This window comes from Rhinolophus ferrumequinum, chromosome 21, assembly GCF_004115265.2.
Source record: "Rhinolophus ferrumequinum isolate MPI-CBG mRhiFer1 chromosome 21, mRhiFer1_v1.p, whole genome shotgun sequence".
NCBI classification, from domain to species: Eukaryota; Metazoa; Chordata; class Mammalia; order Chiroptera; family Rhinolophidae; genus Rhinolophus; species Rhinolophus ferrumequinum.
Genome location: NC_046304.1, coordinates 37,379,973 through 37,405,357, shown reverse-complemented (window position 1 = coordinate 37,405,357; position 25,385 = coordinate 37,379,973). Strand labels below are relative to the sequence as shown.

The following is a 25,385-nucleotide window of genomic DNA, read 5'->3' as shown; positions in this document are numbered from 1 at the left end:
GAGCTCACTGGCCCATGTGGGAATCGAACCGGCAGCCTTCGGAGTTAGGAGCATGGAGCTCTAACCGCCTGAGCCACCGGGCCGGCCCTCAAATGAACATCTTGCTGGTGCTCAGCCGCAGGGATTTTCTAACTTTTTTGAGATAGGAATGTAAGTGCCATTGAGCAGGAACAGAAGACACAGTCTTGGGTGTGAGTCTATCCGTCAGCTGTGTAACATTACCCCGTGAAATGTTCTCGTAGGAAGAATGGAGATAATTATTTTGGGGAGACTGTATGAGGCTCAGAATGCATGTGGTACACAACATGTGCATAAACTCTTACATCAGGAATGCTGTACAATAAAACAAAATACAATATGGGATGCATGATGGTACAGGATTTATTGAGAAATATAGATAAGACTCCTGCATCTAGGGAACCAATGCAAGGTGATCATGAAAAGAAGAAAGCAGAATACAAGAATCATGAGTACCTTGAAAAAGAAAAATGGTTGTGAAGATTATCAACAGTTGCAGAAAACCTATGGAACAGTTACAAGGATTTGTTTTTTCTAAGTTACACAGTGAGAAAGGGTAAAGATCCTGACTTCAGAGTCAAAGCCAGACCGTAACTCCGTACTGAGGATGCATGAAGCTGACACATGACCACATACACGGGAGGAAGAGAAGTGGGGAGACCTCTGCACTCCAGCAAGCTGATTCAGAAGCTTTTATCAGGCAGATGAGTCACGGAATTATGGTAGCACTTACTGGGTGTCAGTAAAGTCTAGGAAGTGAATGTTTCCAAAATGGCAAGTCAGTTAACAGAAGGAGTCGTGTGCAGGTGGTTGTCCTTTGGGGAGGTTATCAGCAGGAACAAGGCTGGCAGCAGCTGGACACACAGCAGGGACGGCAGCAGGTAGTCCTACAGCAGGTGGTCTGGCAGCAAGTTGGGCGGCAGCAGGGCTGGCAGCAGCTGCTTACACAGCAGGGACGGCAGCATGGCTGGCAGCAGCTGCTCACACAGCAAGGCTGGCAGCAGGGCTGGCAGCAGCTGGACCCACAGCAGCTGGGCTGGTAGCAGCTGCTCACACAGCAGGGACGGCAGCATGGCTGGCAGCAGCTGGACACACAGCAAGGGCGGCAGCAGGTGGTCCTACAACAGGTGGTCTGGCAGCAAGTTGGGCGGCAGCAAGGCTGGCAGCAGCTGCTCACACAGCAAGGGCGGCAGCAGGGCTGGCAGCAGCTGGACACACAGCAGGGACGGCAGCAGGGTTGGCAGCAGCTGGACACACAGCAGGGACGGCAGCAGGGCTGGCAGCAGCTGGACACACAGCAGGGACGGCAGCAGGGACGGCAGCAGGTGGTCCTACAGCAGGTGGTCTGACAGCAGGTGGGGCGGCAGCAGGGCTGGCAGCAGCCTGACCCACAACAGCTGGACCCACAGCAGGTGGGCTGGCAGCAAGGGGAGCAGCACATGGTGTCAGGGGTGGAGGGTGAGTTTCTGTTCAGAGGTGAGTTTCTCAGATTCTGATGTCTCCTTCTGTTCTGGGGCTTTTATACCCTGGACCCCAATATTGGGACCAATAAGCAGGACTTTCCTTGTTTATGTTGTTTTCCATAGCCACTGGGGAGTTGTCAAGGAGGAAGTTTCTCTTTAAATATTATGAATCTTTAGAAAATAAGTGTTGAATGTGTTTCTTAATTGAATAACTCATAGGAACTTTTTCAGATATAAGGAAGAGGGTCACACTGACAGCATCGTTCCTGCTTTGTTCAGAATCAGGTCACATGGTGGAGTTCCTGATGGCCTCATTGGGGTCAGTACGCTCTCACTCTTCAGTTTTGTTTCTTTGGCTATTCTTTGAATGGGACTTATTTCTGGGGTGAGGGGCATGATACTGGTATGTTTACAGTAACAAACTGAATCCATGCCTGAGTCCAAGTCGTGTCAGGGAGGAAACATTGCTCCTCTACCCTTCTAGGTTCTTCAGGCTGGTCTAAGAATTAACTTGACAACAACTGATCAACAGGGGAAACCTAAACAACAGTTTAATAACGTGTACAGCTCCTGTACACGTGGGAGAGACTCAGGCGCTGAGTTACTCCCCGAGACGGCAGATACTGTAAGGGTGAAATTCAGTGAATCAATAATGCAGTTAGACTTAGCTAGTTTGCAGTTTGACTCAATGCACAGACCCCTATCTCGCCACCTGTAATTAAACCTAGCTAGTTTGCAGTTAGGTCCACCCTGATATTCAGCTATTTTTTCTTTGTTTCTCCCCTTACTGATTAACTGAAGAACTCTGTTTTGTTCCCTTTCTCAAGACTACCCATACCTCGTCAATCCATTGAATTAACAACATCCTAACCTGGAAAGAGCAAGTTTTTAATCCTCAGGCTCCCAGACACCGGAACACACATAAAGCCTCAAGCTGCAGTGGTCCAACCGTCCGGAGTCCAGAGATAACATTAACTTCAAACAGACCAGACCCCAGGAAGGATGTCAGCCCTTAGACCTGCCTGCCTGACTCCCTGTTTCCTTTGTTCTTCTCGTGTATCTAAAACCATCTGCCTGTTCTAGAAATGGGGAGATGGCCTTTGGACGGGAGTCTGCCATCCTCCCGGGATGCCGGCATTGGGAATAAACCTGCTTTTCTTTCCACCAACCATGTCTCTTGATTTTTAACCTTTGCAAGTGGCAGGCAGCCAGGTACTTAGCAGGTATTAGTACCTTTACTTTAAATGCCATCGTTAGCTAAAGTCAAAAGAAGGTGTTGGGGGTGGGGAGTCAGTTAGGGGAGGTTGCCAGGAAAAGCACAATAAACAAGGGTAAGGCTGTTGTGCGGAGTTAAGTCCTACCTTTTCCTTTGATAAGATTGTCTAGAAATTGAATCATCTCCGTCTTCTTGGGACAGAGAGGGAGACACCTTTACAAATGGAGGTTTTTCTTATACATGTAAATGTCTCTTACAAAAGGGTAATTTCTACTTGGTTTTCAGAGCTTCTCCTTTGTCCACTGTATCCTAAAATATGACTTACACCAAAGAGAAATATTTTGGGGTGGCAAATTCTGTTCCCCTACAGTCCTGCCTTTGAAAGTTCCCCAAGGAGTTTCACAATCCAGAAGCTAATTTGATAGATTCCTTTATATCTCATTGAACCAGTCTCTCAGTCCTGAGAATAGGTCGGTTCAGTTAAATAGTTGTGTCTTATTTCAGCAGGTGGGTGATGCAGGTGGGCTTCCAAAGTTAGGCCTACATCGTGCGAGAAATCAGGTATATGATAAAGCATTTCTATGGAAAGAAAAGAAAAACGAAGTTTAATGTCTAGAGCGGACTATAAACCCATCCTGAGTCCGGAGGGCAGCGTTTTGAGGGAAGAGATTTCTAGATGGAGTCGTCAAAGTATCTTTTGTTGTTTGAATGTCTCAGATGATGTCATCAGGTGTTAAGGTAAACTTTCTGAGTGGCCTACATAGCAAATGGCACAAAGAAAATTGTCTAAACATGAGCTTTCATGGCAATTTCTCTGAAGTTTATATCAAGTGCAGGGCTTAGGGGGAAAGGAATGTTTTAGTTTTCAATGATTACAAATCATAAATGATTGGAGAAAATTGGGAACATTAGTTCAGAGCGTCGTAGCCAGACATGGGGAAACTAGAATAATTTTGGAAAACAAAATCTGAAAAGACAATGAATAGCACTAGAAGATAATCTCTACAAGTGTGTATTATAGTTTCTACTGAAACATTTTTCTCTTTACATTCACCTCCATTTTTACCAAAAATAATTATAGTAAAACTAATTCATTCTCATAACAAGTCTAGTCTTATTAAATTTGGCCTGCTTATTTATATAAGAGAGGCAAGAATAGCAATGGATCATATATGTTCTTTTAAAAATGTGTTGCTGAAATTTTTCATAAGGAATCTTCAGATTGAACTTCTAACAGCCTTTCAAGGGTAAGAAGCAAGCCAGATACTTGCCATTAGGCTTTGCCTGCAATACCTATAGATTTGGGGAAATTTCTCTCTTCTTGGGGTCCTCAAAATATCCTGAGGTTCTCCTTACAGCAAACTAGGCCTAATTTCTTTCTCCTTCTTCACCCTTTCATGAATAGAATATCCATTCGTACTGTAGATCTTAGCAACCTGAGCATACATTTTATTCTTTTCTTCTTAAGTCAAGAACTTCCCCTTTTTCATGTAGAAGAACCACTTTACAGCTTCTCTTTGCCATATCTGAGTTGCCTGCATCACTGCTCTTCCACTTGGAGGCCATTATTACACATAAGGTTGACGTGAACACAGTCAATGCCATGACAGCTGATCCGAGAACTGAGATGCCTAAGTGACTAACTGGTCGGTAGTGTACACAGCATGGATACTCTGGACAAAGGTATGACTTACATCCTCGGCAGGATGGAGTGAGAAGATGCGAGAATTCATCAAGCTACTCAAAATGGCATGCAATTTAAAACTTATGAATTGTTTGTTTCTGGAATTTTCCATTTACTATTTTTGGACCATGGTGTACCGCAGGTAACTGAAACCACAGAAAGCAAAACAGCAGATATAGGGGGACTACTGAAAAGTATATAAAATACACATGAATAATATAATAAATATTTACGAAGCAAACATCCATATACCCAACGCCCAAGTCAAGAAATAGAGCGTTGCTGTCACCAAGAGGGCCCTTGATGTGTCATCTCTTGACCACGTCTCGCTCCTTCCTCCCTACAGATAACCACGATCCTGATTTTTAAAGTAATCTTTTCATTGATTTTCTTTATAGTTTTACCACCTACGTATGCATCCTAAGCAATATAGTATTATATGTTTTGAATTTTGTATAAATGAGTCTTCCTATTTATATTATGTGTTTTAATCTTTCACTCAGTATTATGTAAGGGGGTGGTAGGCAGCCTCTAAGAAGGCCCAGTGATTTCTACCTCTCGGTTTCATGGTCTTACAGAATTCTCTCCCTGTGAGTAACTTGCTTCTCACCAACAGCATATGGCAGCCTCAAGTGATTAAGTTACAAAAGATTGTGACTTCCATCTTGCTAGCCAACTTTCTCTCACTGGCTTTGATGAAGAGAGCTGCTGTGTGGGAGAGATCTGTGCTGGAAAGCACTGAGCACAGTCTCCATTCAACAACCAGCAAGGAACTGAGGCTCTCACTCCGATGGCCCTCGAGGAATTGAATCCTGTCAACAACCACATTAAGTGAACTTGGAAGTGGATTTTTCCCAAGTCAAGACTTTAGATAAGACACTAGCTAACCCCTTGATTGCAGCTTTATAAAGCATTACAAAATAGAGGGCCAGATAAGCTGTACTTGGATTCCTGATCGACAAAAACTGTGAGATAGTAAATATGTGCCATTTTAAGCTGCTAGATTTTGAGGTGATATTACACAACCATAGATAACTGGTACAGATTGATCCAGTACCACTCAACACAGAGATGAGGATGAAGGGATCAAAGGGTCCAGAGAAGTGGATATGATAGAATAGTTCTAGTCATAAGACCAGAAAACCCAGCTGGCTATGTCCCTAGGAGGGCTCAGGGGGTACAGTATGTACTAAGGTAATAGGGAATGAACCGGTAAGGAGGTCAGCAGCATCATTCAGCAATACGGTAGTGTCTGTTCTCTAAAGTTAGAGCTTGCAGTAGGGAGTACCGTACAGAACCGAGCTCCGTAGCAGTAATGCGGATGGTAAAATCCCTGAATAGCAGAGGCCAGATGGCAGCATTGAACTATAAGAAGTCAAGTGGGTATAATTATGTGATGGGCAGCAAGTTTGGAAAGATAACTGGGGCAGAATGATGTGTGACCCACCGGGATCTATCAACATGGACAATAGAGCACGGTGTCCCTCAGAATAGTACATGTAGGTGACCAAAAAGACAGTTGTGTGTGTGTGTGTGTGTATGACAATGCTTGAGAATAAATGAGCAAAAGACTGAGGTGAGTGATTCTAATGGAAAATCATGACCCCTCACCCAGTTTTCAGAACTAGGCCGGTTCTCTGACTTACAACACATTGATCCATGGAAGGAGAGGCCAGTCGTCCAGGACAAAGAACCACAACAAGTATATATACTAGCGATTGCTCCAGTCCTTTCCCCCAAAGGAATCTACAGCCATTTCCTCAGGGGAAACTGGGATACCCCTATATTTGGATGTTGTTTGTTACTGGATCTGAGTTGACACTGACAGTTGGCTACCATTCATAATATATGAAAAATGTTTTGAAGGGCCCTGGTGATGAGAGCTGGAACACTGCTGTCTGAGATGGGGTGCCCTCAGGAACAGACCCTAAAACAGGGGTTGAGATCAAGTAGTTTACTTGTGACAGGACTCGAAGAGTGCTGTTAGTAACTCTGAAAGTGATCTGGGCAAGGGATGGAAGCCAGTACTGAATGGTTTGAGGAGCAGGTTCCTCTTATAAGCAGATGGGGTTCAGTCCCCCTGAGGAGCTCTGGAGACTGGCACAACTCGCCCCCGCTTGCAGGAAAGAAGCTGGAGCATTCACCACCAACACCCAACCATTGCCCCTACTGATGTTAACTCTCGACTTCTGGCATGCCCGGAACCTGCTCCGTCATCGGGAGAAAGACCTCAGGCGGTGTTCCAGAGGCTTGCTGTACAAACCATCTTTCTACATAACCGTAGCACAAGGACGCAGAGGAAATAGAGGTGGAAATCCTGAAATCACCTGCTATCGTCTGATCTCCGCAGAGAACAACGGAACGCTTGGCAGCTAAGGATGGCAAGTCAGGAAGGAAAAATAATAAGACATGATGCTCTCATATTTGTATGCCTGGAAAATTAAGATTTATTCAAGATTTGGGAACATCTCCATGTGAGAAAATCTGGCAGAGAACACAGGCATCAATTGGGGGGATGTATTGGGTAACAGATTTCAGGGAAAATTCATGCTTTCTATCCATTTGGGAGATTGATAGTAACGTGGTGGGGGGGGGGACAGTAAATTTAAAGGCCAAAGTCAGTTGAAAAATCAGTTGGAAGTGAAGTTTTGCAGTCGGCCTCTCCTGACTCAGTTCACTGGAACCACATCAAGAAGGTGGGTTGACGAAAACCAGGTGAGTGCAGGTCAGGGCCATCAGCAGCAAGAACCACTAGAGCAGACTGGGCGGCAGCAGGTGGTCTGGCAGCAGGAGGGGCGGCAGCAGCTGGAGATGCAGCAGGAGGGGCGGCAGCAGCTGGAGCCACAGCAGGAGGGGCGGCAGCAACTAGAAATGCAGCAGGTGGGGCGGCAGCATGTCTGGCAGCAGCTGGAGCCACAGCAGCTGGGGCGGCAGCAGGGCTGGCAGCAGCTGGAGATGCAGCACGTGGGCCTGCAGCAGGTGGGGTGGCAGCAGGGCTGGCAGCAGCTGGAGATGCAGCAGGTGGGCCTGCAGCAGGTGGGGCGGCAGCAGCTGGAGATGCAGCAGGTGGGCCTGCAGCAGCAGGAACCACAGCAGCTGGGGCAGCAGCAGCTGGACACACAGCAGCTGGGGCGGCAGCAGGTGGTCCTGCAGCAGGTGGTCTGGCAGCAGCTGGGGCGGCAGCAGGTCTCCTGGCAGCAGCCTTGGCCACAGCCCTGGTCAGAGCAGACGGAGCCACAACAGGAGTTGACCATGGTGTCAGAGGATGGAGGGTCTGGGTGGGTTTTCAGGAAGGTGGGTTTGGAAGGTTTGGAGGTCTGCTTGCCCCCGGTGCCCTTTTATACCCTGCTGAGGGGCTGCTGTCATCAGGTGCAGTGCTCCTTCCTTGTCACTGTTTGTCCTAATAAACCGGTGATTATCAAATTAGCTAAGTTTGTTTTCCTGGTTCACCTTTTCAAGATGAATGGAAAACAGTTTCCTTGTCCTGCGGTGTTAGGATTCATCCCTTCAGCTCTTCCTGAATCACTCCTTCTGTGTCTCTCTTGAGTTAGCTTCCTCCAAGGAAGCAGTCACGTGGTTTCCGCCTCTAGATGGTGCATGTGTTAGCACAGCGAGCGTGTATCCCCTTGGGTGATAAGGATTCTAATAGACCCACATTCCTGTTGGTGATTTGGGAGGATAAAACTGCATTTAGTCTGATGGTTCATTCATTGGGGGTCAGGTGGGCAGAGAAGTTTTGAGTGTGAAACAGGGCAACATGGGCATGAGAATAAGAAGACTTTGAGGATTTTTTCCCCTCCTTCCTCTGAGTCATGACCCATCTAGACTTCCTGATGGTAAACCAATAACTGTTCTAAGGAGGAAAACTACGTCATGATATTTTGATGTTTCCTCTTTGCCCTCGGCTTTACTGAGGTATACTTAATACACACACAAAGATAACTCATGTCTACTGTACACATGTTGATGAAATTGGACTTATGCATACACTGTATAACCATCACACCACAATTAAGGCAATAAACATATCCATCACCTACAAAAGATTTTTTTGTGACCCACTTTTTTGTGGTAAGAACATTCACATAAGACTTACCTTCGTAAGTTTTTAAGTCCACTATATCGTCTTGTAAACTATAGGTACAACGTTGTATAGCAGATCTGGGGAACTTACTCATCTGCTATAATTGTAACTTTATACCCATTGAACAACAACTACCCGTTTCCTACTCCCCACAGTCCCTGGAAACCAACGTTTTATTATATGCCTCTCTGAGTTTATTGAATAGCTTGTGTAAGTGGAATCATGCAGGATTTGTCCTTTTCTGACTGACTTATTTCACTGAGCGTAATGGCTTCCAGGTCCATTCATGTTGTTGGCATGGGCCAGATTTCCTGTTCTTTTCTTTTTTTAAATGCTCAATAATATTCACTTCCATTAAGGTATTAGTGTTGGCATTCAGGGTGTAATTCAGGGTTTAATGGTTCCTGCCATTACTGGTTGGCAGTAAGTGTGGACGTATACTGAAGTTAATAATATCATGTGAAACACCTGTCTTTTTCATTACAAAGGTCTTCAACCTTTGTTATAGAGATGCAGTGCACAGATATAGACCAGCAGTTCTCAATCTCTTCTACCTGATACCAGGAATCACATGGCTCATTTTATGATGTTATACCTGGGGAAGAGGTGCTGAGAGGGAATAACTTTAGGGTATGTGGGTCGCTCGAATCAGTTCTCCCACGAAATGTAGATCTAGTCACTCCTCTCCAGTGTCCGCGCCATGTAGCATTAATAACTATTCATCTAGATCTAAGAAAGGCTCTGACTTTTCATCGTGTTAGATTTATTCTCTTGTGTAACGATGTCTAAAGCATTTAAACCCTGATTCTCTCATTCAACATATTCAATCTTTCCTCACTTCATGGCCTCCAAATATTTTGATGAAAAGACTCATATTTTATTACTCATTTTCATATTTTATGAGGAGACTCTCAACCAAATTGGGATGTCCTTGGTGCTTTTCTCAGGATGACAAGTCCGAGACAGGAATGGCTACTACCCCCAAACCATTCTACAGTTGAAACTGATATTTATTTGGAATAACATAGTACAGAAACAGAATTTTACAGGAAGTATCCTTTTTTTCTCCCAGGTTTTCTTAACTTCCAAGCAGAAAAATGTATACAAACATTTCAACTAGTGGTACCCCTCATTTTTTGAAACACTAATAAGCTAGTCATATGGTTGCTGTATGTAAGAGATTGATTTGTCCCAAATTACTATAATGGACTGATACAGGATGAGTGGGTGGCTCATAGAAAGAAACAAAGTTGACTCACCATGGTGAGGATGTTCAATGGAATAGCTGTTTCTATAGACAGTCACGGAGGGGTTTAGTGTCAGCTTGTTCCAGAGGAAGCATCAAGAACCAGATGAAGGAGATTGGATAAAATGGTTTGGAGGATCCCTTTCTACCTTAAGTGACTTATAAGTCTAATAAACCAAACTCCTTATGATGCTTTTTTATTCCTGGCCATTTTCTATTTCTGCGCTGGCCCTAATTTCCGGGTTGACATAACCAGGAGGATAATAGCCTATACTCCTGATTGAACCTCCACTTCCCAGCAGGTCTGGCTGGTGTTCTGAGTCTACAGCTCTGGGCTGAGCCCAGATACAGCATTTTATTAGAAAGGTCCCGAGCTGCTTCTTTTGTCACAGTAAGATGAGGGAACAAAAGCAGATTTCAAGTTGTTGTGGGGTCAAAGGCCCTAGAAAGCCCCATTATGAAGTCTGAAAACAACTTTAAGAATTTCATAAGCCCTTACATTTTAGTAAAAGAATGTCCCCTAAGAGCCCTTATGATGGGGGTCTGCCTATGATAGGAGACTCTATAATTTTTATTTATATTAATTGTGTACATATTTTTTCTTAACAGTGTGTGTGTGTGTGTGTGTGTGTATTTGTGTGAGTGTTATTTAGGGTGAGCTTAAGATTATGTTTGAAAATTTCTCATAATTTCTTCTAGTACTTTAACAGCTTTACGTTTATCTTGACTTTTCATACAAATGAAATTTACTTTGGTTAAATGAATGAAGTAGTATCTCTCTTTCCTTTCCTTTCCTCCTTTCTTTATCCAGAAGTTAACTAGCTGTCCTATACCATTTTTATAATAGTCCTTATTTTCATAGTGATTAAACTGCCACCTTTATCCGGCACTTAATTCCTGTGGGTTTTTAGGTCTATTTCTGGACTCCATTCAGAGGCACATCTTCCTGAAAGTCATTGTGTTGGAGGGTCTCTAATGTGACTTTCAGTTCTACAAATCCATGAATGTAGGACTGTTTAAAAAATTCTGTTTTCCTTGATTACTCATTGTTTTCATATCTATGTTTCTTTTTATATTTTAAAATTTATAACTGTTCTCAGATTTTGTCATGTAAAAACACAATTTTAACAGTACTTACTCTTATAGGATGTAGTCAATGTTCCTTTGTGTTCACTCAAAACAAAATACCCTGCCATACATGCCCTAGTGATAATCTTGCTGAGACACATTATGACTTAGGAAAGAGATATAGAACTTTGGGAAATTTATTTTCCTTTACAGCTATATTTCTTGGTTAGTGTTGAGTCCACCAGCGTCCCCTAAAAGTTGAACATAACTAAGTAGGCCACAGAGATAAATATGACCTGTATTTCTACTCTTGTAGCAACATATTTTACCTGCTTCATGCCTGTCTGCCTTTCAAAATTTAACTGAGACATAAACTTCGTGATTATCAAAAAAGTGACATTTGGATTCCCAGAAGGAGAGAGTAATTTTCTTGTAGGTAAGACTAAATATTGGAACCCTTTAGTTCAAAAAGAAAATAGATGGGTTTATGATGCAACTTTAAAAAGCCATAAGGAATAAGGGATAAAGAAAATAGATACAAACTTACTAAATTGAAGAGTATTCAAGTTAGACAGTATGTCTTGCAACTATAAAGTGTTCGCCAGCAAGTAGCAAACCTCAATAACTATTTCAAAATACTAACTACTCACTCACTCACTCACTCACTCACTTACTCTGAACTTGAAATAACCCAGACGTCCTTCACAGGTGAATGGCTGAACACATCAAACTGTAATACATTCATGCTGTGGAATACTGCTCATCAATGAAAAGGAAGAGCTACTGATGTACTGAACAACTTGCATGATCTCAAGGGAATGATGCCGAGTGCAAAAAGCCAATGACCAAAGGTTACACACTGGAAGATTCCATTTGTAGAACATACTAGAAATAAAACCACAGAGATGGAGAGCAGAGTAGTGGTAGCAGCAGTAATGGATGATGAGTGGGAGGGAGTGGACGTGGCTACGAAGGAGGACCCTTACGGAGACTGAACAGTTCTGTATCTTGATTGCCAGGGTGGTTACACAAATCTATAGAGAACACATGATAATACTGCATAGAACTGCACAGCACACACACACACACACACACACACACACACACACACGAGTACATGTAATACTGGTAAAATCTGAACCAGTCCTGTGGATTGTACTAATGTCAGTTTTTAAGTTTTGATATGTACTATAATTATATACGATGTGACAATTGAAGGAAATGGGAGGTAGTGTACATGGGACTTTGCTGTGGTTTTTTTCCCCCAGGTTACTGTGTATATATAGGTATTTCAAGATAAAATGTAAAATGAGGCTAATGGAGGCTAAAAGGGAGCAAGGCTTTATTTGTCGACCAGGTACCTTCATCTCATTACATCTTTATGACAACTTTATCTTATCTAGCATCACACAACACAGAGATGAAGAGAGATCAAAAGGAGCAGAGAAGTGGATATGCTACAATAGTTCTAATCATAAGGAGAGAAAACCCAAGTGATCGCCACTGTTCCCTAGGAGGGCTCAGGGGGTACAGTATGCACTAAGGTAATAGGGAATGAACCGGTAAGGAGGTCAGCAGCATCATTCAGCAATACGGTAGTGTCTGTTCTCTAAAGTTAGAGCTTGCAGTAGGGAGTACCGTACAGAACCGAGCTCCGTAGCAGTAATGCGGATGGTAAAATCCCTGAATAGCAGAGGCCAGATGGCAGCATTGAACTATAAGAAGTCAAGTGGGTATAATTATGTGATGGGCAGCAAGTTTGGAAAGATAACTGGGGCAGAATGATGTGTGACCCACCGGGATCTATCAACATGGACAATAGAGCACGGTGTCCCTCAGAATAGTACATGTAGGTGACCAATAAGACAGTTGTGTGTGTGTGTGTGTATGACAATGCTTGAGAATAAATGAGCAAAAGACTGAGGTGAGTGATTCTAATGGAAAATCATGACCCCTCACCCAGTTTTCAGAACTAGGCCGGTTCTCTGACTTACAACACATTGATCCATGGAAGGAGAGGCCAGTCGTCCAGGACAAAGAACCACACCAAGTATATAGACTAGCGATTGCTCCAGTCCTTTCCCAAAGGAATCTACAGCCATTTCCTCAGGGGAAACTGGGATACCCCTATATTTGGATGTTGTTTGTTACTGGATCTGAGTTGACACTGACAGTTGGCTACCATTCATAATATATGAAAAATGTTTTGAAGGGCCCTGGTGATGAGAGCTGGAACACTGCTGTCTGAGATGGGGTGCCCTCAGGAACAGACCCTAAAACAGGGGTTGAGATCAAGTAGTTTACTTGTGACAGGACTCGAAGAGTGCTGTTAGTAACCCTGAAAGTGATCTGGGCAAGGGATGGAAGCCAGTACTGAATGGTTTGAGGAGCAGGTTCCTCTTATAAGCAGATGGGGTTCAGTCCCCCTGAGGAGCTCTGGAGACTGGCACAACTCGCCCCCGCTTGCAGGAAAGAAGCTGGAGCATTCACCACCAACACCCAACCATTGCCCCTACTGATGTTAACTCTCGACTTCTGGCATGCCCGGAACCTGCTCCATCATCAGGAGAAAGACCTCAGGCGGAGTTCCAGAGGCTTGCTGTACAAACCATCTTTCTACATAACCGTAGCACAAGGACGCAGAGGAAATAGAGGTGGAAATCCTGAAATCACCTGCTATCGTCTGACCTCCGCAGAGAACAACGGAACGTTTGGCAGCTAAGGATGGCAAGTCAAGAAGGAAAAATAATAAGACATGATGCTCTCATATTTGTATGCCTGGAAAATTAAGATTTATTCAAGATTTGGGAACATCTCCATGTGAGAAAATCTGGCAGAGAACACAGGCATCAATTGGGGGGATGTGTTGGGTGACAGATTTCAGGGAAAATTCATGCTTTCTATCCATTTGGGAGATTGATTGTAACATGGTGGGGGGGGACAGTAAATTTAAAGGCCAAAGTCAGTTGAAAAATCAGTTGGAAGTGAAGTTTTGCAGTTGGCCTCTCCTGACTCAGTTCACTGGAACCACATCAAGAAGGTGGGTTGACGAAAACCAGGTGAGTGCAGGTCAGGGCCATCAGCAGCAAGAACCACTAGAGCAGACTGGGCGGCAGCAGGTGGTCTGGCAGCAGGAGGGGCGGCAGCAGCTGGAGATGCAGCAGGAGGGGCGGCAGCAGCTGGAGCCACAGCAGGAGGGGCGGCAGCAACTAGAAATGCAGCAGGTGGGGCGGCAGCATGTCTGGCAGCAGCTGGAGCCACAGCAGCTGGGGCGGCAGCAGGGCTGGCAGCAGCTGGAGATGCAGCACGTGGGCCTGCAGCAGGTGGGGCGGTAGCAGGGCTGGCAGCAGCTGGAGCCACAGCAGCTGGGCCTGCAACAGGTGGTCTGGCAGCAGCTGGGGCGACAGCAGCTAGAGATGCAGCAGCTGGGGCGGCAGCAGGTGGACACACAGCAGCTGGGGCGGCAGCAGCTGGACACACAGCAGCTGGGGCGGCAGCAGGTGGTCCTGCAGCAGGTGGTCTGGCAGCAGCTGGGGCGGCAGCAGGTCTCCTGGCAGCAGCCTTGGCCACAGCCCTGGTCAGAGCAGACGGAGCCACAACAGGAGTTGACCATGGTGTCAGAGGGTGGAGGGTCTGGGTGGGTTTTCAGGAAGGTGGGTTTGGAAGGTTTGGAGGTCTGCTTGCCCCCGGTGCCCTTTTATACCCTGCTGAGGGGCTGCTGTCATCAGGTGCAGTGCTCCTTTCTTGTCACTGTTTGTCCTAATAAACCGGTGATTATCAAATTAGCCAAGTTTGTTTTCCTGGTTCACCTTTTCAAGATGAATGGAAAACAGTTTCCTTGTCCTGCGGTGTTAGGATTCATCCCTTCAGCTCTTCCTGAATCACTCCTTCTGTGTCTCTCTTGAGTTAGCTTCCTCCAAGGAAGCAGTCACGTGGTTTCCGCCTCTAGATGGTGCATGTGTTAGCCCAGCACAGCGTGTATCCCCTTGGGTGATAAGGATTCTAATAGACCCACATTCCTGTTGGTGATTTGGGAGGATAAAACTGCATTTAGTCTAATGGTTCATTCATTGTGGGTCAGGTGGGCAGAGAAGTTTTGAGTGTGAAACAGGGCATCATGGGCATGAGAATAAGAAGACTTTGAGGACTTTTTCCCCTCCTTCCTCTGAGTCATGACCCATCTAGACTTCCTGATGGTAAACCAATAACTGTTCTAAGGAGGAAAACTACGTCATGAAATTTTGATGTTTCTTCTTTGCCCTCGGCTTTACTGAGGTATACTTAATACACACACAAAGATAACTCATGTCTACTGTACACATGTTGATGAAATTGGACTTATGCATACACTGTATAACCATCACACCACAATTAAGGCAATAAACATATCCATCACCTACAAAAGATTTTTTTGTGACCCACTTTTTTGTGGTAAGAACATTCACATAAGACTTACCTTCGTAAGTTTTTAAGTCCACTATATCGTCTTGTAAACTATAGGTACAACGTTGTATAGCAGATCTGGGGAACTTACTCATCTGCTATAATTGTAACTTTATACCCATTGAACAACAACTACCCGTTTCCTACTCCCCACAGTCCCTGGAAACCAACATTTTATTATATGCCTCTCTGAGTTTATTGAATAGCTTGTGTAAGTGGAATCATGCAGGATTTGTCCTTTTCTGACTGACTTATTTCACTTAGCGTAATGGCTTCCAGGTCCATTCATGTTGTTGGCATGGGCCAGATTTCCTGTTCTTTTCTTTTTTTAAATGCTCAATAATATTCACTTCCATTAAGGTATTAGTGTTGGCATTCAGGGTGTAATTCAGGGTTTAATGGCTCCTGCCATTACTGGTTGGCAGTAAGTGTGGACGTATACTGAAGTTAATAATATCATGTGAAACACCTGTCTTTTTCATTACAAAGGTCTTCAACCTTTGTTATAGAGATGCAGTGCACAGATATAGACCAGCAGTTCTCAATCTCTTCTACCTGATACCAGGAATCACATGGCTCATTTTATGATGTTATACCTGGGGAAGAGGTGCTGAGAGGGAATAACTTTAGGGTATGTGGGTCGCTCGAATCAGTTCTCCCACGAAATGTAGATCTAGTCACTCCTCTCCAGTGTCCGCGCCATGTAGCATTAATAACTATTCATCTAAATCTAAGAAAGGCTCTGACTTTTCATCGTGTTAGATTTATTCCCTTGTGTAACGATGTCTAAAGCATTTAAACCCTGATTCTCTCATTCAACATATTCAATCTTTCCTCACTTCATGGCCTCCAAATATTTTGATGAAAAGACTCATATTTTATTACTCATTTTCATATTTTGTGAGGAGACTCCCAACCAAATTGGGATGTCCTTGGTGCTTTTCTCAGGATGACTAGTCCGAGACAGGAATGGCTACTACCCCCAAACCATTCTACAGTTGAAACTGATATTTATTTGGAATAACATAGTACAAAAACAGAATTTTACAGGAAGTATCCTTTTTTCTCCCAGGTTTTCTTAACTTCCAAGCAGAAAAATGTATACAAACATTTCAACTAGTGGTACCCCTCATTTTTTGAAACACTAATAAGCTAGTCATACGGTTGCTGTATGTAAGAGATTGATTTGTCCCAAATTACTATAATGGACTGATACAGGATGAGTGGGTGGCTCATAGAAAGAAACAAAGTTGACTCACCATGGTGAGGATGTTCAATGGAATAGCTGTTTCTATAGACAGTCACGGAGGGGTTTAGTGTCAGCTTGTTCCAGAGGAAGCATCAAGAACCAGATGAAGGAGATTGGATAAAATGGTTTGGAGGATCCCTTTCTACCTTAAGTGACTTATAAGTCTAATAAACCAAACTCCTTATGATGCTTTTTTATTCCTGGCCATTTTCTATTTCGCGCTGGCCCTAATTTCCGGGTTGACATAACCAGGAGGATAATAGCCTATACTCCTGATTGAACCTCTACTTCCCAGCAGGTCTGGCTGGTGTTCTGAGTCTACAGTTCTGGGCTGAGCCCAGATACAGCATTTTATTAGAAAGGTCCCGAGCTGCTTCTTTTGTCACAGTAAGATGAGGGAACAAAAGCAGATTTCAAGGTGTTGTGGGGTCAAAGGCCCTAGAAAGCCCCATTATGAAGTCTGAAAACAACTTTAAGAATTTCATAAGCCCTTACATTTTAGTAAAAGAATGTCCCCTAAGAGGCCTTATGATGGGGGTCTGCCTATGATAGGGGACTCTATAATTTTTATTTATATTAATTGTGTACATATTTTTTCTTCACAGTGTGTGTGTGTGTGTGTGTGTGTGTGTGTGTATTTGTGTGAGTGTTATTTAGGGTGAGCTTAAGATTATGTTTGAAAATTTCTCATAATTTCTTCTAGTACTTTAACAGCTTTACGTTTATCTTGACTTTTCATACAAATGAAATTTACTTTGGTTAAATGAATGAAGTAGTATCTCTCTTTCCTTTCCTTTCCTCCTTTCTTTATCCAGAAGTTAACTAGCTGTCCTATACCATTTTTATAATAGTCCTTATTTTCATAGTGATTAAACTGCCACCTTTATCCGGCACTTAATTCCTGTGGGTTTTTAGGTCTATTTCTGGACTCCATTCAGAGGCACATCTTCCTGAAAGTCATTGTGTTGGAGGGTCTCTAATGTGACTTTCAGTTCTACAAATCCATGAATGTAGGACTGTTTAAAAAATTCTGTTTTCCTTGATTACTCATTGTTTTCATATCTATGTTTCTTTTTATATTTTAAAATTTATAACTGTTCTCAGATTTTGTCATGTAAAAACACAATTTTAACAGTACTTACTCTTATAGGATGTAGTCAATGTTCCTTTGTGTTCACTCAAAACAAAATACCCTGCCATACATGCCCTAGTGATAATCTTGCTGAGACACATTATGACTTAGGAAAGAGATATAGAACTTTGGGAAATTTATTTTCCTTTACAGCTATATTTCTTGGTTAGTGTTGAGTCCACCAGCGTCCCCTAAAAGTTGAACATAACTAAGTAGGCCACAGAGATAAATATGACCTGTATTTCTACTCTTGTAGCAACATATTTTACCTGCTTCATGCCTGTCTGCCTTTCAAAATTTAACTGAGACATAAACTTCGTGATTATCAAAAAAAGTGACATTTGGATTCCCAGAAGGAGAGAGTAATTTTCTTGTAGGTAAGACTAAATATTGGAACCCTTTAGTTCAAAAAGAAAATAGATGGGTTTATGATGCAACTTTAAAAAGCCATAAGGAATAAGGGATAAAGAAAATAGATACAAACTTACTAAATTGAAGAGTATTCAAGTTAGACAGTATGTCTTGCAACTATAAAGTGTTCGCCAGCAAGTAGCAAACCTCAATAACTATTTCAAAATACTAACTACTCACTCACTCACTCACTCACTCACTCACTTACTCTGAACTTGAAATAACCCAGACGTCCTTCACAGGTGAATGGCTGAACACATCAAACTGTAATACATTCATGCTGTGGAATACTGCTCGTCAATGAAAAGGAAGAGCTACTGATATACTGAACAACTTGCATGATCTCAAGGGAATGATGCCGAGTGCGAAAAGCCAATGACCAAAGGTTACACACTGGAAGATTCCATTTGTAGAACATACTAGAAATAAAACCACAGAGATGGAGAGCAGAGTAGTGGCAGCCAGCAGTAATGGATGATGAGTGGGAGGGAGTGGACGTGGCTACGAAGGAGGACCCTTACGGAGACTGAACAGTTCTGTATCTTGATTGCCAGGGTGGTTACACAAATCTATAGAGAACACATGATAATACTGCATAGAACTACACAGCACACACACACACACACACGAGTACATGTAATACTGGTAAAATCTGAACCAGTCCTGTGGATTGTACTAATGTCAGTTTTTAAGTTTTGATATGTACTATAATTATATACGATGTGACAATTGAAGGAAATGGGAGGTAGTGTACATGGGACTTTGCTGTAGTATTTTTCCCCCAGGTTACTGTGTATATATAGGTATTTCAAGATAAAATGTAAAATGAGGCTAATGGAGGCTAAAAGGGAGCAAGGCCTTATTTGTCGACCAGGTACCTTCATCTCATTGCATCTTTATGACAACTTTATCTTGTCTAGCATCACACAACACAGAGATGAAGAGAGATCAAAAGGAGCAGAGAAGTGGATATGCTACAATAGTTCTAATCATAAGGAGAGAAAACCCAAGTGATCGCCACTGTTCCCTAGGAGGGCTCAGGGGGTACAGTATGTACTAAGGTAATAGGGAATGAACCGGTAAGGAGGTCAGCAGCATCATTCAGCAATACGGTAGTGTCTGTTCTCTAAAGTTAGAGCTTGCGGTAGGGAGTACCGTACAGAACCGAGCTCCGTAGCAGTGATGCGGATGGTAAAATCCCTGAATAGCAGAGGCCAGATGGCAGCATTGAACTATAAGAAGTCAAGTGGGTATAATTATGTGATGGGCAGCAAGTTTGGAAAGATAACTGGGGCAGAATGATGTGTGACCCACCGGGATCTATCAACATGGACAATAGAGCACGGTGTCCCTCAGAATAGTACATGTAGGTGACCAATAAGACAGTTGTGTGTGTGTGTGTGTATGACAATGCTTGAGAATAAATGAGCAAAAGACTGAGGTGAGTGATTCTAATGGAAAATCATGACCCCTCACCCAGTTTTCAGAACTAGGCCGGTTCTCTGACTTACAACACATTGATCCATGGAAGGAGAGGCCAGTCGTCCAGGACAAAGAACCACAACAAGTATATATACTAGCGATTGCTCCAGTCCTTTCCCAAAGGAATCTACAGCCATTTCCTCAGGGGAAACTGGGATACCCCTATATTTAGATGTTGTTTGTTACTGGATCTGAGTTGACACTGACAGTTGGCTACCATTCATAATATATGAAAAATGTTTTGAAGGGCCCTGGTGATGAGAGCTGGAACACTGCTGTCTGAGATGGGGTGCCCTCAGGAACAGACCCTAAAACAGGGGTTGAGATCAAGTAGTTTACTTGTGACAGGACTCGAAGAGTGCTGTTAGTAACCCTGAAAGTGATCTGGGCAAGGGATGGAAGCCAGTACTGAATGGTTTGAGGAGCAGGTTCCTCTTATAAGCAGATGGGGTTCAGTCCCCCTGAGGAGCTCTGGAGACTGGCACAACTCGCCCCCGCTTGCAGGAAAGAAGCTGGAGCATTCACCACCAACGCCCAACCATTGCCCCTACTGATGTTAACTCTCGACTTCTGGCATGCTCGGAACCTGCTCCGTCATCAGGAGAAAGACCTCAGGCGGAGTTCCAGAGGCTTGCTGTACAAACCTTCTTTCTACATAACCGTAGCACAAGGACGCAAAGGAAATAGAGGTGGAAATCCTGAAATCACCTGCTATCATCTGACCTCCGCAGAGAACAACGGAACGTTTGGCAGCTAAGGATGGCAAGTCAAGAAGGAAAAATAATAAGACATGATGCTCTCATATTTGTATGCCTGGAAAATTAAGATTTATTCAAGATTTGGGAACATCTCCATGTGAGAAAATCTGGCAGAGAACACAGGCATCAATTGGGGGGATGTGTTGGGTGACAGATTTCAGGGAAAATTCATGCTTTCTATCCATTTGGGAGATTGATAGAAACGTGGTGGGGGGTGGGGACAGTAAATTTAAAGGCCAAAGTCAGTTGAAAAATCAGTTGGAAGTGAAGTTTTGCAGTCGGCCTCTCCTGACTCAGTTCACTGGAACCACATCAAGAAGGTGGGTTGACGAAAACCAGGTGAGTGCAGGTCAGGGCCATCAGCAGCAAGAACCACTAGAGCAGACTGGGCGGCAGCAGGTGGTCTGGCAGCAGGAGGGGCGGCAGCAGCTGGAGATGCAGCAGGTGGGCCTGCAGCAGCTGGAGCCACAGCAGGAGGGGCGGCAGCAACTAGAAATGCAGCAGGTGGGGCGGCAGCATGTCTGGCAGCAGCTGGAGCCACAGCAGCTGGGGCGGCAGCAGGGCTGGCAGCAGCTGGAGATGCAGCATGTGGGCCTGCAGCAGGTGGGGCGGCAGCAGGGCTGGCAGCAGCTGGAGATGCAGCAGGTGGGCCTGCAGCAGGTGGGGCGGCAGCAGCTGGAGATGCAGCAGGTGGGCCTGCAGCAGCAGGAACCACAGCAGCTGGGGCGGCAGCAGCTGGACACACAGCAGCTGGGGCGGCAGCAGGTGGTCCTGCAGCAGGTGGTCTGGCAGCAGCTGGGGCGGCAGCAGGTCTCCTGGCAGCAGCCTTGGCCACAGCCCTGGTCAGAGCAGACGGAGCCACAACAGGAGTTGACCATGGTGTCAGAGGGTGGAGAGTCTGGGTGGGTTTTCAGGAAGGTGGGTTTGGAAGGTTTGGATGTCTGCTTGCCCCCGGTCGCCTTTTATACCCTGGTGAGGGGCTGCTGTCATCAGGTGCAGTGCTCTTTCCTTGTCACTGTTTGCCCTAATAAACCGGTGATTATCAAATTAGCCAAGTTTGTTTTCCTGGTTCACCTTTTCAAGATGAATGCAAAACAGTTTCCTTGTCCTGTGGTGTTAGGATTCATCCCTTCAGCTCCTCCTGAATCACTCCTTCTGTGTCTCTCTTGAGTTAGCTTCCTCCAAGGAAGCAGTCACGTGGTTTCCGCCTCTAGATGGTGCATGTGTTAGCCCAGCACAGCGTGTGACCCACTGGGATCTATCAACATGGGCAATAGAGTACGGTGTCCCTCAGAATAGGACATGTAGGTGACCAATAAGACAGCCGTGTGTGTGTGTGTGTGCGCACACACACACTCGCATGCACTTGTATTTAAAAAAGCTTAAGAATAAGTGAGCTAAAGGCTGAGGTCAGTGATCCCAATGCAAAGTCATGACCCCCTCACCCAGTTCCAGACCTGAGCCAATTCTCAGACCTATAACCTATTGAAGAAAAGACCAGTCGCCCAAGACAAAGGGCCACAAAAGGGTATGTGTTACTGATCTCTCCAGTCCTTTCCCAAAGGAATCTGCAGCCATTTCCTTGGGTGAAACTGGAATACCCCTATATTTGGATGTTGTCTATTACTGGATCTGCGTTGACACTGACAGTTGGATCCCTAAAATGCCACCATGGTCCCTCCTTAAACTACATTAATCCAGAAACCTAGGGTTGAAGGAGGAATTGCCCCATTCACCTTCACGCCCAGTGATCCATTTGAGGGAATTTATGCCTCCCTCCTTCATAATTGTAGGCTCTGTGCATCTAGAGGTTCCAGTTCTAAGAGGGGAAACTTACCTTCAAGAGGACATGGTAAGTGTCTGATTAGAACTAAAGCTACGGCTGTCACCTTATCATTTTGAGCTTCTAGTGCCAGGCGATCAGTAGGCAAAGAAAGGAGTGATGGGGACAGGGCGAATGTGTTTAGCATGTAGGTGAACTTGTGGGGGCCTCCTTGGTAAACCTATTTCCAGTTAACTGCAAATGCAGCAGCTGTGCAACAGCTGTAGCCCGATGAGGACATGGTGAGCAAGGTCTCAGAACTCTCAGGGATGAGATCTCAGTTCCTTCACCAGGCAATCACCTAGGCCAGTAGAGGTGCTACCCACCTCCTCTTGTTAGTTCCTCCAGAAATAGGACCAATCAGTTGGAGTCAGCTTACCTAGAGAAATATGAGGACCTGAACAGTGCCAGGTGTAGACTATGACATCCTATCAGGTCATTCTTGGACCAGTGAGCCAGACTTTTCTTGTTGTTTTTTATACTTTTCTATAGTCCCTGGGGGAGTTGTAAAAGGGAAGTTGTTCCCTAAATGTTACGCGGCTTTAGAAAATAAGTGTTTAATGTGATTTGTAATTGAGAATAATTCATAGAAACGTTTTCAGATAAAAGAAAGGTGCTCACGTCATCAGCAATGTTCTCCTTTGTTCACACTCTGGTCGTATGAGATGGTCCCTGATGCCTCATGAGGGTCAGTGCACGTGTCCTCCCGAGTTTTATTTCTCCAGCTGACTTAGATGGGAAGTATCCCCGTGGTGACGGGCATGGTGCTGATGTGTTCATGGTGACAGCTGAATCCATGCCGAGTCCAAGTCTGTTTCCCCACAAAAGCCTCACTGACTCTCGGCTACTACAGGGATCTCTCTGGAGGAACCTACCCCACCTGTGTGGCCCAATTCTATCACGGGCACCTGGGTAGAGGATGTTTAGCACAATCTCTTCCATATTTAGCACAGCAGAACCGACGCTGGGGGGTAGAGGCAGAAGTGAGACTGAGAAAGCATCAGTCATTTGACTTTCTGGGTGACCAATGGATTAAATACTTGAATGTAAGATCTGACACCATAAAACTCCTAGAAGAACACATAGACACTCAGCTCACTGACATTGGTCTTGGCAATGATTTTTTAGAGTTGACACCAATGCAAAGGCAACAAAATAAACGAGTGGAACTATATCAAACTAAAAAGCTTCTACACAGCAAAGGAAAGCATCAACAAAATAAAAGTCACCCTCTTGAATGGCAGAAAATATTTGCTAATCATATATTTGATAAGGGTTTCATATCCAAAATATTTATATAAAGAACTCATACAACTCCATAGCAAAAACCCAAACAATCTGATTAAACAATGAGCAGAGGATCTGAACAGTCATTTTGCCGAAGAAGACATAGATGACCAACAGGTATATGGAAAGGTGCCAGAGAACACTAAGCATCAGGGAAATGCAAACCAAACCACAGTGAGCTAGCACCTCACACCTGTCACAATGATAATAAACAAAAAGACAAAAGATAACAAATGTTGATGATGATGTGGAGAAAAAAGAACCCTTGTGCACTGTTGGTGGGAATGTAGATGGCTGTAGCAAGTCTGGAAAACAGAATGGAGGTTCCTCAGAAATCCTGCTATCTGCAACAACATGGATGAAACTAGAGGGAATTGTACTAAGTGAAATAAGCCAGACAAACACAAATACCATATGACTGCACTTATGTGGAATCTAAGGAACAAAGTAAATGAATAAACTAAACAGAAACAAACTCATAGATAGAGAACATTTTGAAAGTTGCCAGATGGGATGGGGGATGGGGAGACAGGTGAAAACGGGGAATATGTATAAATTGCCAGTTATAAAAATAATCACAGGGATGTAAAGTACAGCATAGGGAATATAGTCAATAATATTGTAATAACTATGTAGCGTATCAGATGGGTACTGGACTTTATTGGGGTGGCTGCTTTGTGAGTTATGTAGATGTCTAATCACTGCGTTGTAAACCAGAAACTAATGTAATATTGTATGTCAAATTGAAAAATAAAAAATTTATTTAAAAATATTAAAAATAGAACTACTTTATGATCCAGAAATTCCACTTCTGAGTAATTATCTGAAGAAAAATAAATCACTAACACAAAATGATATATACACCAACATGTTCACTGCTGCATTATTTATAATAGACAAGATATGGAAACAACGTAAGTATCCACTGATGTAAGAATGGATGAAAAACAATGTGGCATATAACATATATACAATAAAATATTATTCTACCATTAAAAGAAGGAAATCTTCCTATTTGTATCAACATGGATGGACTTTGAGGGCTTTACGCTAAGTGAAATAACTCAGACAGAGAAAGACAAATACCGTATGATCTCACTTATATGTAGAATGTAAAAAAGAAAAAGTGACCTCATAGATACAAAGACATGTTGTTGGTAGCCTGCAGTGGGTGGCTGGGGGTAGGAGAAACAGGTAAAGTGGGTGAAAGATACAAACCCCCAGGTATGAAATAAATTAGTCATGGGCATGTAATGTACAGCATGGAGACAATAGTTACTAATAATGTATTGGAGACTATCATTACTAATAATGTGATGTATTGAAAATTGCTAAGAGAGTAGATCTTAAAAGTCCTCATTGCAAGAAAAAGTTTGTATCTATGGATGGTGACAGACGTTAACTAGACTTACTTTTGTAGTGATTATTTTGTAATAGATATAAATATTGAATCATTATATTCTACAGCTGAAACTAATACAATGTTATATGTATGGCAATTGTACCTCCATAAAAAAACTACTCATATATACATATATATATATGTATATGTGTGTGTGTGTGTGTGTGTGTGTGTGTGTATATATATATATATATATATATATATACACCAGTAGATTCAGAAAATTCACAACATCAGGGAGAGCAGGTGACACTGTTGATAGTGAAATGTTAGAAAACTATTCTATTCTTTCTACTACTGTTGACTATATGCTTTCCCTATAACATGGCAACTTCACTCCTACATATTAACTAGAAAACCGAGAGAAAGCAGAAAAGTTTATAGGAGATTATGGATGACAATTTTCCACAATTGTTGAAATATATAAATTTACACAATCAAATATACCTTGGCTGTCATCTTATCTCACCTGTTTGCATCAATTTATAAAACCAAGTTATGTGCAAGTTGGGATGTCTCACCTGAGATACTGACCCACCTAGAACTAGAGACGGAACATTAACGGACTGATGCTCTGAAACCCAGTGTACAGTTTCTACCTCCATCCTCCTGTTTTGGTG

At 43.5% G+C, this 25,385-nt stretch overlaps 1 protein-coding gene across 5 annotated transcripts; it reads right to left on the bottom strand.

The window, feature by feature from the left end:
* Nucleotides 1–847: 847 nt before the first annotated feature.
* LOC117013420 (keratin-associated protein 4-3-like) lies at nt 848–21,132 on the bottom strand. Of its 5 annotated transcripts, XM_033090563.1 has the most exons (3): nt 20,641–21,132; nt 13,886–14,326; nt 7,117–7,569 (listed from the first exon to the last, which is right to left on the bottom strand). In XM_033090563.1, the coding sequence occupies exons 1-3, from the start codon at nt 21,130–21,132 to the stop codon at nt 7,117–7,119; spliced, it is 1,386 nt and encodes a 461-aa protein (XP_032946454.1). The 5 variants fall into 5 exon arrangements, with proteins under 5 accessions (XP_032946455.1, XP_032946456.1, XP_032946454.1 ...); XM_033090564.1 differs by lacking the exons at nt 13,886–14,326; nt 20,641–21,132 and adding an exon at nt 848–1,401 and having other exon boundaries at nt 7,140–7,635; XM_033090565.1 differs by lacking the exons at nt 13,886–14,326; nt 20,641–21,132 and adding an exon at nt 848–1,401 and having other exon boundaries at nt 7,170–7,635.
* Nucleotides 21,133–25,385: the final 4,253 nt, after the last annotated feature.